This window comes from Zootoca vivipara, chromosome 8 (assembly GCF_965207765.1).
Source record: "Zootoca vivipara chromosome 8, rZooViv2.hap1.1, whole genome shotgun sequence".
Taxonomy (NCBI): domain Eukaryota; kingdom Metazoa; phylum Chordata; class Lepidosauria; order Squamata; family Lacertidae; genus Zootoca; species Zootoca vivipara.
The window spans coordinates 60,951,486-60,965,848 of record NC_142591.1 but is presented as its reverse complement, the minus strand read 5'-3'; the positions used below and the strand labels follow the sequence as shown (position 1 = coordinate 60,965,848).

Below are 14,363 nucleotides of genomic sequence, written 5' to 3'. Positions count from 1 at the left end.
TTTTTGCTCACCTTTCCTCATCCAGCTACAGATGTAGTGTTTATTTTCCAGCCATATAGCAGCACTAGCTAGATGTGGGCATAAATGAAGATCCATGTCCAGTATATTTCCTATATGACTTTCAGAGAATACATTGCTAGCGTAGTTAGGAGCTGGTGCAGGTAAGCAAAAAAAAAACCCCGGTTTGAATTTTATTTCTACTAGGTAGCAATAGGAAGATCAGTTCCCACTTGGGGAGGGAATGCCCACTGGAGAAGTCAAACTTCATTAATTCATTTTCTGCATTATCTTAGGAACTTTTTTTTTTTTTTACGTTGCTCATGTGAATGGTGGTAGGGGCAGGGCAACCTAAAAGACTAAGGTTCCAATCAGGGTAGAAAAATCAAGATGATATTTTGGTGTAATCATACATATGTGTGTGTAGGGTAACTAACACAAGATAGACAGGAGGTCTGTTAATCAATGCAGTGCTTTTATCAAGCATTCACAGGTTAATAGTCATGAATAATAAAGTGTAACAATATGTAGAAAAATAAGATTTTGGCAGAATTAAACTGCTATATTGAGAAAATGAGAGCAAATATAGCAGAGTCACTGCATTTACAGGTTTTTTGCAGTTTGATATGTTACAGAAATGTTAATTCTAGGAAATCTGTTTCATGTGTGTACAAAACTGTATAAGTTAAATTTAATGGAATTTACAGTGAATATTGAAAGCATGATACAAATGGCAATTTAAAATGTTACTCTAATAAGGAAGCACAATTTGCTAAAAGTAGCATTTAATAATTCACATCAGTAAGTTGTAGAATTTATTACACATATTTGCAGTTTAGCAAATGCCCCTCAATACTGCAAACACAATTTAATTTTTTATATACATTGTGCACTTATGACAAATAAGCCTTGGCCTATATAAAAACAAAATTTAGAGTTGCTTAATTAGGAACATCTGGATTTTTTTTCTTGAAGGGATGAGAGTATTGAAGACTAATAGAAAATTAGTTCAGTTGTGCAAAGCATATGTAACTACTTCCATTTGGATTTTCTAGATTCATGATCAAAAAAATGAGAACAATTCACATTACTTTTTCATATCCTCCTAAATTAATTAGTTTATCAAATGAAATTGAAACATATCACTAATATCCTTTTTTTAAAGCCTGTAAGATACCAGACTGGGACAGAATATGTAGGAATCTTTTTATTTTTTCCTTGAAGATTACCTACTGTTCTCTTGGAAATAACCCAAGGTAATATGTAAACAATTTTCAATGCTGCTCAATGAGTTATAATAGTCTGTTCAGCTCCTACAGTAAAAGTCAGAACAGTGGCACCAATGTCTTAACAATCACATTCATCTTATTGTACATTACTCTTGTGCAAGTAATAAAGGATTTACTCATGACCTCAGCTACACAGAAGTTGGGTTATCAGCTATTACAATTATTATTTTTTAATTCAGCTGACAGAATATTACATTCTATCATTTCGAAAAGCCAGCAGCATTTTTCTACATAGCAAGGATGTGTTGGGCCTAAGCCTTTTAACACCTTTAAAACAGCCATGCAATAGAAATAACCCTTAGAGATGTTGCATAAGTGAGAAGAATACAGAGCAGTCTGCACATTTTCTGAACAAAACCAAGAAAGATACTCCTGACTCTTCTGAATGGCTGTGATGTTTAATAAGTTTACAGCTCTATAAAACTAGAGCTCATTACTGTGTATTTATATACACATTTTTTTAAATAAAGTCTTTCATGTTCAATTTTATTCTGGCCAGTCTTTGAGGGGAAAATAAATAAAGTAGAGAAGGTAAAACTGTTTTGCATATCTTTGTGGAAGAACGGAGAACATTTTTTAGAGTTCCAGAAAAATCACTGTACAGAAGAAACAGCTTATATACCACTAACTGTGAAATTTTGTTGCTCCAGCCTGCTAAAACAAAACTTCACTTTGCCTTGAACTTGTTTTTTATTCTTGTCCAAATCCTTCTGTCTCTTCAATTGCAAAAAGCAGCTTCTCTTTTAGCTGTTCATAGCTTTTATAAGGCGGTAAATCCAAACGATTAAAACTAGGAGAGAAGAGGGGGGGAATCAGAGACTCTACATCCCATTTAAAATATCTTTCACAGGACCACATCAATCACAGCTGTTTGATTACAGTATAAGCAAGAAATTTTTACCTCTTCAGTACTAAGTAACTCATGAAGATTCATAAATACCCATACTTCTAGTTACAGGTAGGTAGCCGTGTTGGTCTGACGTAGTCAAAACAAAATAAAAAATTTCCTTCCAGCAGCACCTTAAAGACCAACTAAGTTTTTATTTTGGTATGAGCTTTCGTGTGCATGCACACTTCTTCAGATACACTGAAGCAGAAGTCCCCAGACGCTTATGTAGGGAAAGGGCGGGGAGGAGGTAAATACCCATGTTAAGCTGAAAATAAATAGGCAGTTTGCAGACCATTTTTAATATGGCTACTTAGATTAAAATAGTCAAATTTGCAGATTCAGATTGATTGTCCATAGGCTGATATTGCCCTTGAGTTTTGCAGTGTAAGAAATGAACAAGAGGGAAACATCTGGTCAACTGTCCTTGGCCGAAGAGGGAAACATAAGAGAGGATACAAATATGCCCAAATATTTACATATTTGTTGTCATATGTTGGCGGGTTTGTTATTATCTTTGCTATCTGTGTGTTTGTGTTGATAACCATTGGATCTATTTATTTATTTGTGCTTTTATCTTGTGAACTGCCCTGAGAACTTTTGATGAAGTGCGGTATAAAAAGCTAAATAATCATCATCATCATCTGTGATTTTTATTATGCAATCTACCCAATGTAAATTTCAATCTGATGGTAGGTTTTTTGCATGTAAAAATCATGCAAATGAAAGGTAACTCTTTTTAACTCTACTGGGTCCAATTCTCACTGAGACCCTATAGAAAAGTAGAGAATGTGTGTGTGCACACTTGCTTACTGTTGGGGTAAGGCAGGCATCCCCAAACTGTGGCCCTCCAGATGTTTTGGCCTACAACTCCCATGATCCCTAGCTAACTGGACCAGTGGTCAGGGATGATGAGAATTGTAGTCCAAAACATCTGGAGGGCTGAAGTTTGGGGATGCCTGGGGTAAGGAGTGTGATCTGTAGAAGAGGGGAAAGAAGTAACCTGAGAAATGGGGCCCACAGCACTTTGAAATTCCCAATATGTACCTGAGTCCCAAAAGGTAAGAAACCCCTGCGAAGAATGGCTGGTGTTAAAGAAGCATACTATAGAGCAGGCATCCCCAAACTTCGGCCCTCCAGATGTTTTGGACTACAATTCCCATCATCCCTGACCACTGGTTCTCTTAGCTAGGGCCTTCGCTAGGCCAAAACATCTGGAGGGCCGCAGTTTGGGGATGCCTGCTATAGAGCAAAATGTAAGATAACAAGGAACTCACTCTCTGTTACAACAACTCACCATGTGTGACTTCTTGGTAACCAGGTTTCCTTGCCAACTTTTTCAATGCAGAATTTCTGAGGACCGTTACTTCCTGAGTAATAAAAAATAAAATTAAAGGTTAAAAGGGCATTTTTGTTAACAGTAGGGTAGATATTAATGATACCATATTCCAATAATTGGGAGAAAATGCAGGTTAAAAGGACCAGGGAATGTTACCATATATTACACATACTTTGCAATGTATTACAACGTTTTCTTACCCATGAGCTCAGCAAATCCACCCAGTGGTAATCGGCAAGTACCAGTGACAAACTGCATCAGTCGCATGCGAACTTCATTGTCAGCTTCTTTTATAAACTAACAGAAATTTAAAGTTTATTTTATTACTTTGAAATGTCAATTGGTTAAGAGCTAATTTTGTGCTTGTCTACCACTATCAGAAGTAATTCTATTAAAAATTACATTTCACTTACACATATGAATGATCCCAACTTTCCTAAACCAAGCAAACTCCCATAGTTTTAGAGCTTTGCATTACATTTTAAAACTGGTTTCCTCATTTCATTTCATTTCATTTCTGAATTGCTTCCCATGAAACATCCCAAAGCACATAAGAATAAATACATCAAATATGTGTTTATATAATTAGTGTTATGAGTTCAGGAGTGCTGGACCTCTCTAAATTCCTGGATCCAATAAGTGTTAGAGTTTAATCAAGGCTTGGGGAGTTAAACTGTGTGCCAGACACTTCTACTGCCTGGATCCAGAAAATGCTAAGAGCTAATTAAGCCAGGCTGTAATGCTAAACCCATATACAGTGGTACCTTTGTTTACAACCATAATCCGTTCCGGAGGTCTGGTTGTAAACCAAAACAGGTTGTAACCCAAGGTGTGCTTTCGCCAATGGAGCCTCCCCCCCAAAATGGGTTGTAATAAAAAAAATGGGTTGTAATCTTAAAAAAGGGACACGCAATTCTGGGTTTGACGTGATTTTAATCCAAAACGGTTGTAATCCAAAGCAGTTGCAAACCAAGCTACCACTGTACTGTACTAATTTCCAGGAGGAAGCTACACGGAAGCCCAAGAAGAAACTGGCTTTATTTCTAAAATAAAAACCTTACCAATGTGTAATAATTTCACACCTGCTTTTTCAACAAGAATATATTATACCTGCCAGAACCACATTATTTGCTTGCTGTTTCTTGTATAATGACGATAAACAGTGTTCCTTTGCCAATCTGCCAAATCAACTTCTTGCATGCCACAAAGCATGACCTATAAAAAGACCACATGATTTAGCACTTTAGTAGCATAAGATCCTGAAGCATAACAGCAGATACTGACATGCTTGATCTTTTCTTGTCTTGCCCCAAATAAAGATTCTGGAAAAGTGAGATGAAGCTTTCAACAAAATATGATTCGCTAACAAATACAGTCATTATATATTTTTAGGATATATTAAAAGACTGGTCTTATTAGTTGTTAAGGAACTGGTTAAGAGCTAGCTGCTTAGCAATATGCTCTTTCTCTGTGTGTGTGTGTGTGCTACTCCCACAGCAAGAATCCCTTATGGTCAAGCTAAGGGATGTTATATGAGTGAAGGTAGGTAGAAACTGTATAACCTGCTTACTGAAAAGTGTAGCAGCTTTGAGATGTACTGGTGTCACAAAATGGAAGAGAATGTACAACCATACACTGTAGGTACATTTCAAAGAGCAATACCTGAGATACCTGTAATTAACTCTATATATTTCTCTACATTTTCCTCATCTGAGGTTATTTTTTATTATTTTGTTTTAATTATGATTCTTCTTTAATTATGTGAACATACTGAATATGAAAGCTAAAAGTTTTCTAATGTTCACAGCACTTTGAGGCATGCCTGTTTATTTGTGCCTTAGTCAAACACGGACATAACAATTTGCTTGTACAGTGATACCTCGCAAGACGAATGCCTCGCGCAACGAAAAACTCGCAAGACGAAAGAGTTTTGCGTTGCGCGAGGAACTCACAAGATGATGAGGTTTTCTATGGCTGCCGCTTCGTCTTGTAGCGCGGGAAGGCGGCACAGGAAGATCAGCTGTCAGTACGGGAAGCTGGCAGCTGATCTTCCTTTGCCTTCTTCCCGTGCTACAGCTGGTTTCCCGGTGCTTGCCAGGGGGGGTACGGAGCCGAAACGCGGCGGTGCAGGGGCTGCCCCCACCTGTCTTCCCCAAGCCAAGGGGAAGACAGGAGGCGGCAGCCCCGCTTTCTCCCGCTCACGGCGGCGCTCAAGCAGCCAATCCCGGGCCGGCCCAAGGCCGAGCGCAGCGCGCGGGGGGCGAGCAGGAGGAAGCCTGCGGTGGTGGCGCTGAGGGGGCCGATCCGGGCCGGCTGGAGGGCGAGTGCCACACGCTTTCTCCTGCTCCCGAGCGGGAGAAAGCGTGCGGCGCTCGCCCTCACGCCGCCCCGGATCGGCCCTCTTAGCACTGCAGCCGCCGCACACTTTCTCCTGCTCGCCCCGCGCGCTGCACTCACCCTCGGGCCGAGATTGGCCGCCTCAGCGCTGCCGCCACCTGGCTTCCCCGAGCCAAGTGAGCAAGCGCCACCACCACCAGTCCCCCGGAGCCCATAGGAATGCATTAATTAAGTTTCAATGCGTTCCTATGGGAAACGGTGCTTCGCAAGACTATTTTTTTGTAAAACGAATTGACCGGTGGAACGAATTAAATTCGTCTTGCGAGGCACCACTGTACTATTTTCCCTCTTATTATGTTAGTATCAATGATTCCTGCCCAGCTAAACCGCTGCACCACAAATTTTTTGTTAAAAAATAAATAAATTTGAATCAAAATTACCTCCAACTCTTTTTCATCAAAATACTGCAGCCACTGAAGGGGAACAACTTCATTAAACCCATCAAGGAAAGCTTTGGTTTGTTCTTGTACTCCTCGTGAAAACCGCCACTCTGCCATCAGGCTGAAACAGTCAAAAAGTTTAGAGTTCTAAAAGTGGAATCCTTTATTTAAAAACAAGCTGCAGACATTATACTCTGCTACACTAATTCCACATTTGTATAAGCTCCAGAAACTCCAGATTTATTTATTTTAGCATTGCAACTAGAGCAGTCTCATATATCCTCTTAAAGATAAAGGTAAAGGGACCCCTGACCAATAGGTCCAGTTGTGACCGACTCTGGGGTTGCGGTGCTCATCTCGCTTTATTGGCCAAGGGAGCCAGCATACAGCTTCCAGGTCATGTGGCCAGCATGACTAAGCCACTTCTGGCGAACCAAAGCAGTGCACAGAAATGCCGTTTACCTTCCTGCCGGAGCGGTACCGATTTATTTACTTGCACTTTGACGTGCTTTCAAACTGCTAGGTTGGCAGGAGCTGGAACTGAGCAACGGGAGCTCACCCCATCGTGGGGATATGAACCGCCGACCTTCTGATTAACCCACAGCACCACCCACATCCCTCCATGTATCCTCTTACCAATACTTTAATCCTAGATGGACATCTATCCAAATTTATTGTATGTATTGGAAGTTTATGGGCTGGACTCTCACTATGAAAGCTGTGAGAAAATGCACATTAAGGCATCTCAAAAGCAGGCTTATCTAATACAAGATATCCCCTCTCCTCTCCCTCTCTCTCCACACACATACACACACACACAAAAAAAACCCCACAAATTTATTTATGTATACATGCAGTTATGTGTTTATGCAGACACATATGTATGTATGTATGTATGTATGTATGTATGTATGTATGTATGTATGTATATGCTTGGCACAAAGTTATGAAAAACTCTGTGAAAACATTTAGTGTACTTTTATAGTAGCATGTATTTGTTTATTCACCCACATTTCTTTCACTTTGAAAATCAAGAAAGTACTAATACTAATTAAAGACTAACACTAGCTGATGTTGTATCTTCCACACACCTATTAAATAGCAATACTTGCTCTGCTCAGATATACTGCTGTCAAACTTTGGGCAATTTCTTCTGGGCCCCACAGCCCATCCCATTCTGCTTGACGGAGTATTCCAACCCTACAGAAGTACCCCCCCCCCCAACCCGTGCACAGAAGGTTATGGAGGGGGAAAGCTTCTCCCTGCTGACAGAATGTGAATTTCTGCATTGATAGTGATGAAAAAGTTACAAGAAAAATGTTTGGCAGTATTTTTAAATAAATATATATATGTGCACCATACCCAATGTATTCTTCTTTGTTCTCTTCGGTTACAAGTAAGTTTGAGCCTCCTAATTTCAGCTCATGCGAGGTAACTTTTCCTAGAAGCTCCATGTCAACACAGAAGTACATTTCTAAGTTGCACTCTTCAATGTTGTTGTCCCTAAAGAGGAAAATTAACCAAAGATAAATGAAATATAATCACTTTACTAATATGACAGAAAAAATAGTGAACTTCCAAAAAGATTTACAAACCTTATCCAAATTAAGGAATTATAAAATTCAGTATCAATAGATTCCAAATCCTTTATTGTGAGTTTCTTATTTAACATGCGCTTGTAGAATGGCAGGGAAAACCCAGTATCAATGAATTTGCCATGAAACAATGCCTGTTGAGGATTTAAGTAACAACAACAACAATTCAGTATTTAAACTTCAGGTGCATTACTCTGAAAAGTGGTGACTGTTAATAGAAAATAGTAATCTTAGGGGAAACTAATACCAATGAAATAAACACTCTAAATCAATAAACCAGAAGATAACATGATTCTCATTATCAGAGTAATATCCCTTCAAATGCAGACTAAACTAGCAGAGCATATCAAAGTCTTGCAGCCAGATTCTCATTACATGAACTCAGGACGCAAGGGAGAAACGTGCTAAGAGGCAGACATGCTTGGAAAATCCACACCGTGATCAACTCCCGCCTGGAAACCAATGTCCCCACTGTGAAAGGACGCGTGGATTCAGAATTGGCCTCCACAGTCACTTACGGACTCATTGTTAAAACTGTTTATGGAAGACAATCTCACTTGGCTACGAGTGATCGCCAAAGAGAGAGACATGAATTATTTAGATGGGTCTACTGGTCAGTATAAAATTTAGCCAATTAAGGATATACAATACATTGAGGTGTCTAACCTGAAGAGAATGAATGAGATGAAAAATAAATACAGTGATAACTTTTAAAATGAAAGAGTTCTGTTATAAAAATGTGCATAGGAACATAAATGTGATTAGCTGCCAAATAGCTGCCAAATGTAGAGAGAAAGATTACATAATGCAAATTCAACATGTTGCCACCAGGGGGCTTTCAGATTGTCCTAAAAAGCTAAGGAGAAATTATCAAAGATTCTTTCCTAGTCAAATCTTTTAAGTAGATTAGAACAAAGGAATGCTACAAAACACATTTTCTATACAGTATTGTGTGATTTCTTGTTTCCATAGTACAATTATGAATTTGCTTTTTTCAATTTGCATATTATTCCTAAGTATGTAAAAATGTAGTAGGAGCAGGGAAACACTGGCCTTCTGGATATTGTTGGACTCATAATTCCCAAAAGCCCTCACATGGCCAAAGGCAATAGATGGTAAACAACTTTTGTAAAGCCACAGGTTATTCGCCCCTGCTCTATGGGATTTGCCCCATGCTTCCATGTTCCTAAGCTAAATGTCCACTTCCTTAATCCCTCTGGTTCCTTTATTTCCATTTTCTGTACAGATCACTTGCATCTTATGTGGGAGTTACGTTCTGGGGATAGCAAGTAAAGCTGAAATCATGTATAGTCAAAACAACTTCTTGGAACAAGAAGGCAGAGAGCTTTTAAGCTTTCAGACTTGCTTACTAGGCTCTGCTGGGCCCATCTGAGATCTCATGAGAGCCTCCCAGAGCCTGGTAAGCAAGGCAGAGAGCTTAAAAGAGTTCTTTCCACGACAGGAAAACCCTGCACAAAAAGAGCTTTTAAGCTCCCCGCCTTCCATGCATTTAATTTGTGTGATATCAACTGGCCAGCCTTCCAACTGCATAAAGTTGAAATTGCTTAAGTTACCTTAAACACATGTTAATTTTGAGTGACTCTGACATCAGATACTCAAGAGTAGTTTTGTTAATATGGGTGCACTAAAGAGCTGCGTAACTGTAACATATTTGCTCTTTTATTTTCAGCCTTTTCCTTATACAGTGGTACCCCGGAAGTCGAACGGAATCCATAACGTTTGGAAACCAAGGCGCAGCTTCCAATTGGCTGCAGGAAGCTCCTGCAGCCAATCAGAAGCAGCATTGGGCATTTGGGTTCCAAAGAACGTTCGCAAACTGGAACACTCACTTCCAAGTTTGCGGTGTTCAGGAGCCAAAACGTTCAAATCGCAAGGCATTTGTCAACCAAGGTACGACTGTACCTCCTTACACTGAAGCTGCAATCCTACATACACTTATCTGAGGAGACAGGAATAGGAATGCACTATGGATTCCTGTTTTGCTGATGTGGCATACTGGGCTGATATTTTCAGCAAGTTTTCAATTCTGACCCCAATATTTCATTGCTAGGTAATTACAATTAATTTAGAATTTAATTTAGAAGCCTCAGTAAATATATTTGATCTCTTCTGCCAAAAAATACAATATGCACTGCTTTTCACTTTCATTGAATCTCCTTTGTCATTCCATTATCCCTTCACTCACTTTGGGGAGTACCGTTTAAATTCAAATGCACCACTGCATCTAGTATAATGCTGGGTCTTTATCAATATTAAATTATAATGAATCATGCCCAGAGCAAGGTATGTGGTTCTTTAACTTCTCTAAAAAGCCTTTGTTCCAAAGGTCTGGAACCAGTTTACTGTGAGATCTCCTTACCCCATAAACGCTTACTTGACTGCTTCAACCTGCGGAACTACTGTTACACATGCCACATAATACCCATTCCACATTTGTAAGAAATCAATATTTTAGTGTGGTAGCACCAACACTTTGTAGCTCCCTGCCTGTTGATATCAGGCAGGCACCTTCACTGTGCTTTTTTTCGATGCTAAAGACATTTTTGTTTAGAAAAGTCTATCCTTATCCCTATAATGTTGATGTGTGTTTTAATTATGCTTTTAGTTTATTGCTGATTTTAATTTTCTGAATGTTGTAAACTGTTGTTAATTATTTTTAGTGGTAGTATTATTTTTATTTTATTTTTGTAAACCACTTTGAGATTTTTTTTTACAATCAAGAGGTGTATACGTTTTTTGAAATAAGCAAAACATATTAAAAAAAAACCAAACCAACTCAACCTCTGGGTCCTAGAGTCTAGGACAATTATAGAAAATGTACCAATCTCTTCTTCACATGCTTGTTATAACCATTCAGAGGAATACTTGATTGAATTGCTGGTGAATGAAATCCAAGTATGACAGACAGCCATGTGTACTCAAATACGAAACACTCCAGAAAGAAAAACATACAGCTTGAAACAAAAAATGATCAAACTCACCATGGCAATAAACCGTCCAATGAAACAGAAATATGAAAGATGATCTGGATTTATTGTTGATGCTGGATTTATCTGTAGGCAGTAGTTGCTTTTTCCAGCATATTCAAATAGACAGTACATAGGGTTCAGCACTTCATGGGAAAGCAAGAAGAACCATTCTCTACAGAAATTTACAATAAATAAAACACAAAAATCTAACACTGGTGTCTCCAAGCATTCATAAAAATTGACATTAAATATAGAAGATAAAGCCTTATGTCAAAGGTAATAAAGAATGCTTTGAAAAAAAATTACTGCAGGCAATCACCCAGCTGAACAGACAATATGGGTTTAAACTGAAAAAAGTAGTTTCCCACTGTTGGGTGAAAGCCTGCAGGAAGAGCTTTCAAAGTACTTCTTATGTTTCTTTCCCATCCTGGCATTCAACTGTCTAGTACTACATGAATATTTGATTTGGCAGTATTATATAATACACACAAGCAAAAAGCCCTGAAGTCATGTGGCCCAACGTTTCAATATTTGCAACCTTAATCTGATCCCCCAAGTTACTAACATATGGAAAATGGCAAATCGCCCAATAACAGTTTTTTATACTTTTTTCTAGGAAGTATTTATAATCTGGAGTTATCATCCATTGGCTGTTGCCAGAATTTCCCAATTCTGATTCAATTAAAAGCCATTTCCCCACTTCAAGTGTGTGCTGCATGCTCACAGGAGAGATTCGCCTTTACGCACAGAAAATGCACAGGCCTCATTTGGACACAACAATAAAGCATGGCTTATTGTTATGGGAACGGGCCAAAATGAACCTTGGACTCTCACACTCTTCCTATCAGCACAGCTGGGAGAAGCATGGAAGTGACTGATGCTGCTTCACTCTAATAGCAGTCACAGTTAATTGAAACAACCCAACTTCAAGCCATAATTTATTAATCTTATTTACCAAAGTTTGTGTGTGTGTGTGTGTGTGTGTGTGTGTGTGTGTGTGTGTGATGTGTAGATGCTGAAAGTCTCGGAAGCTGCCCAACTGCTCAGTTAAGAGTCTCTCCCCATGGTATATACCTCCTACCCTTGCAGAGGAAGAGCCCCTTGCTATTCCATAAAACTGCTCTGAATAAACCTAGTATGCTGAGGACTGGGCTTCGAGAAAATATTTGCCACTGAGAAGATTTCAAAAAGGAGACTTGAACTCAGTGTATTTCCTCTCAGCCACCGCATCCTAAACCTAGAAAGCCCCTTTGCTGCCAAAGATTATGAGAGGAGAGACTCGCTTGGGGAAAGCTCCAAGTTGTTTTGATCACAGAAAAAGGAATGCTGAACCATCTCAATTTCCCCAATCCTTTTCTCCCAGCATGTTCATTACATTTTAACTGTCAAGCCTCTCCACTTTCCCCTATGATTATTTTTTTTCGGACCACACTTAAAACCTCTATAAGCAAGTATATTCTCATAAGGAAACTGTTAAAGTAGTCTCTTACCAACACAGTCTCTAGTTTAGTTGTTTATCATGCAGGCAACTTCAATAACCCACCTCTTTTTTTTTCTCCAGATACTCCATAAAGTTATGGAGAAAGGTAGGTTTCTAGTCAATAAATACATACAATAAATATTTCAAGAGAAATTCTTAATAATTTACCTAGCTAAGCCACCATAATCCAATCCTTCTTCTCCTCTGAATATAACGTACAATCGTCTTCTCAAGTCATAGGGTTTTAAAGCCATGATCTGCATACAAATTGGTGAATGCAAATGAAAGTAATGTTGAACAATACAAGGCAAAATAGTAAACAACTTTGTAGAATGTATTACACATGATTTTTTATACAATTTGGTGTGGTTTTATATAGAATTAAACAAAATTACCGTGTTTCTCATATTATAAGACATGTCTTATATTTATTTTTTCCTAAAAAAAACATACTATGGCTTATTTTCAAGGGATGTCTTATTTTTTTCCTCCTCCTCCTGCCGCAGCCGGCATTGCTGCTGTGCCTATCACTATGTCTTATTTTCGGGGTATGGCTTATATTCCTTGAATGCTTAAAAATCCTGCTATGGCTTATTTTATGGGTATGTCTTAAAATATGAGAAACAGGGTATCTATTAAAAATGTAAGGGGTGTTTAACTCCCCCAACATAACTTTTTTCTGCTTCTTCTAATTTGCAGATCCTTTGTTCCCTCTCTACAGTTTTTCAGATGTCAGTTTCTTCTCCCTTACTACATGGTCCCAGACAGTTATGGATCATGCAGTCCATGAAATGATATATTTGTCAATGATGGCTATATAGCATCATCTCTGAAGGAAAATGGGGCAGCACTGCATTCGTGAAGTGGGAGGAAACATCTATATTCCCAAGATAACTGGGTAATGCTCCACACACTTGGTTATGAAGATGGGTTTGTTTGTATCACTTTCAGGTAACTGAGTAATGCTCCACATTTCCTCAAAATACAGTACTGCCTAGACAATGTGGAAGGACGCGGGTGGCGCTGTGGGTTAAACCACAGAGCCTAGGGCTTGCCAATCAGAAGGTCAGCGGTTTGAATCCCCGCGACGGGGTGAGCTCCCGTTGCTCGGTCCCAGCTCCTGCCCACCTAGCAGTTCGAAAGCACATCATAGTGCAAGTAGATAAATAGGTACCACTCTGGCGGGAAGGTAAATGGCGTTTCCGTGTGCTGCTCTGGTTTGCCAGAAGCGGCTTAGTCATACTGGCCACATGACCCGGAAGCTGTACGCCAGCTCCCTCGGCCAGTAAAGCGAGATGAACGCCACAACCCCAAAGCCGTTCGCAACTGGACCTAACGGGCAGGGGTCCCTTTACCTTTAGACAATGTGGAAATTGTTCCTTCCTTCTACCTCCACATGACAGACAGGCAAATATTTTCCCTCAGTTTATGTAGCCCCAGAACAGGCTGTGAGGAGTAACAAGTAACCGAAGGGGTTAACTGTGTACTGTGTAGCACCTGACCACTGAGGAAGATATCATGTTACAGAATGTGCTAGAAGTGTTTCTGTGTGTATCAGTTGGTTTCGTTTTTGCCTGGGAGACAGTCGCAAGATGTCTGCGCTCTCACCAGGTTGTTTGTTATTTTCTCTTTAAAATAAACTCCAGTAGTTATTAGAACACCTTGGACTCTGTGTGTTCTTAAGAGGCTTTTTATCCAACGGCTATACAAGTTTCCGCTGTGTGTGAGAAGAAGAAGAACTCTGCTGTGTGTTTTACTTCCAGCCCGGGTCTACGGAGCAGAGGCGCTAGAGAAAGCGTGCCGGGCGGTAATCAGTGGCTCCTAATTGAGTCATAAACAACTCAAAGGAGTCCTATACCCGTCACAGGTTATGGATCACAGGTCATGGGCCACCTGTCACAAGTTCTGGGTGACAGGCTCTGGGAGATAAGAGGTCCTGAACCTAATCAATCACCAAAGCAATAAAAGGTGATTGCAGCTGTAAAAGCCTTGGAGAAAGCCGGTGTAAAG

The 14,363-nt window shown here is 39.5% G+C and overlaps 1 protein-coding gene across 2 annotated transcripts in view; it reads right to left on the bottom strand.

Moving 5' to 3' along the window:
* Positions 1-451: 451 nt before the first annotated feature.
* The window catches only part of WWP1 (WW domain containing E3 ubiquitin protein ligase 1), a 52,773-nt gene continuing 38,861 nt past the window's right edge, over positions 452-14,363 (bottom strand). For both annotated transcript variants that reach the window (XM_035124821.3, XM_035124822.3), the window contains exons 16-24: positions 12,522-12,610; positions 10,886-11,045; positions 7,884-8,017; positions 7,651-7,791; positions 6,289-6,409; positions 4,622-4,726; positions 3,712-3,808; positions 3,470-3,542; positions 452-2,076 (exon numbers count right to left, since the gene is read on the bottom strand). In XM_035124821.3, the coding sequence (XP_034980712.1) occupies positions 1,977-2,076; positions 3,470-3,542; positions 3,712-3,808; positions 4,622-4,726; positions 6,289-6,409; positions 7,651-7,791; positions 7,884-8,017; positions 10,886-11,045; positions 12,522-12,610 (1,020 nt within the window). In that variant the 3' untranslated portion in view covers positions 452-1,976. The remainder of the gene's footprint in view (positions 2,077-3,469; positions 3,543-3,711; positions 3,809-4,621; positions 4,727-6,288; positions 6,410-7,650; positions 7,792-7,883; positions 8,018-10,885; positions 11,046-12,521; positions 12,611-14,363) is intronic.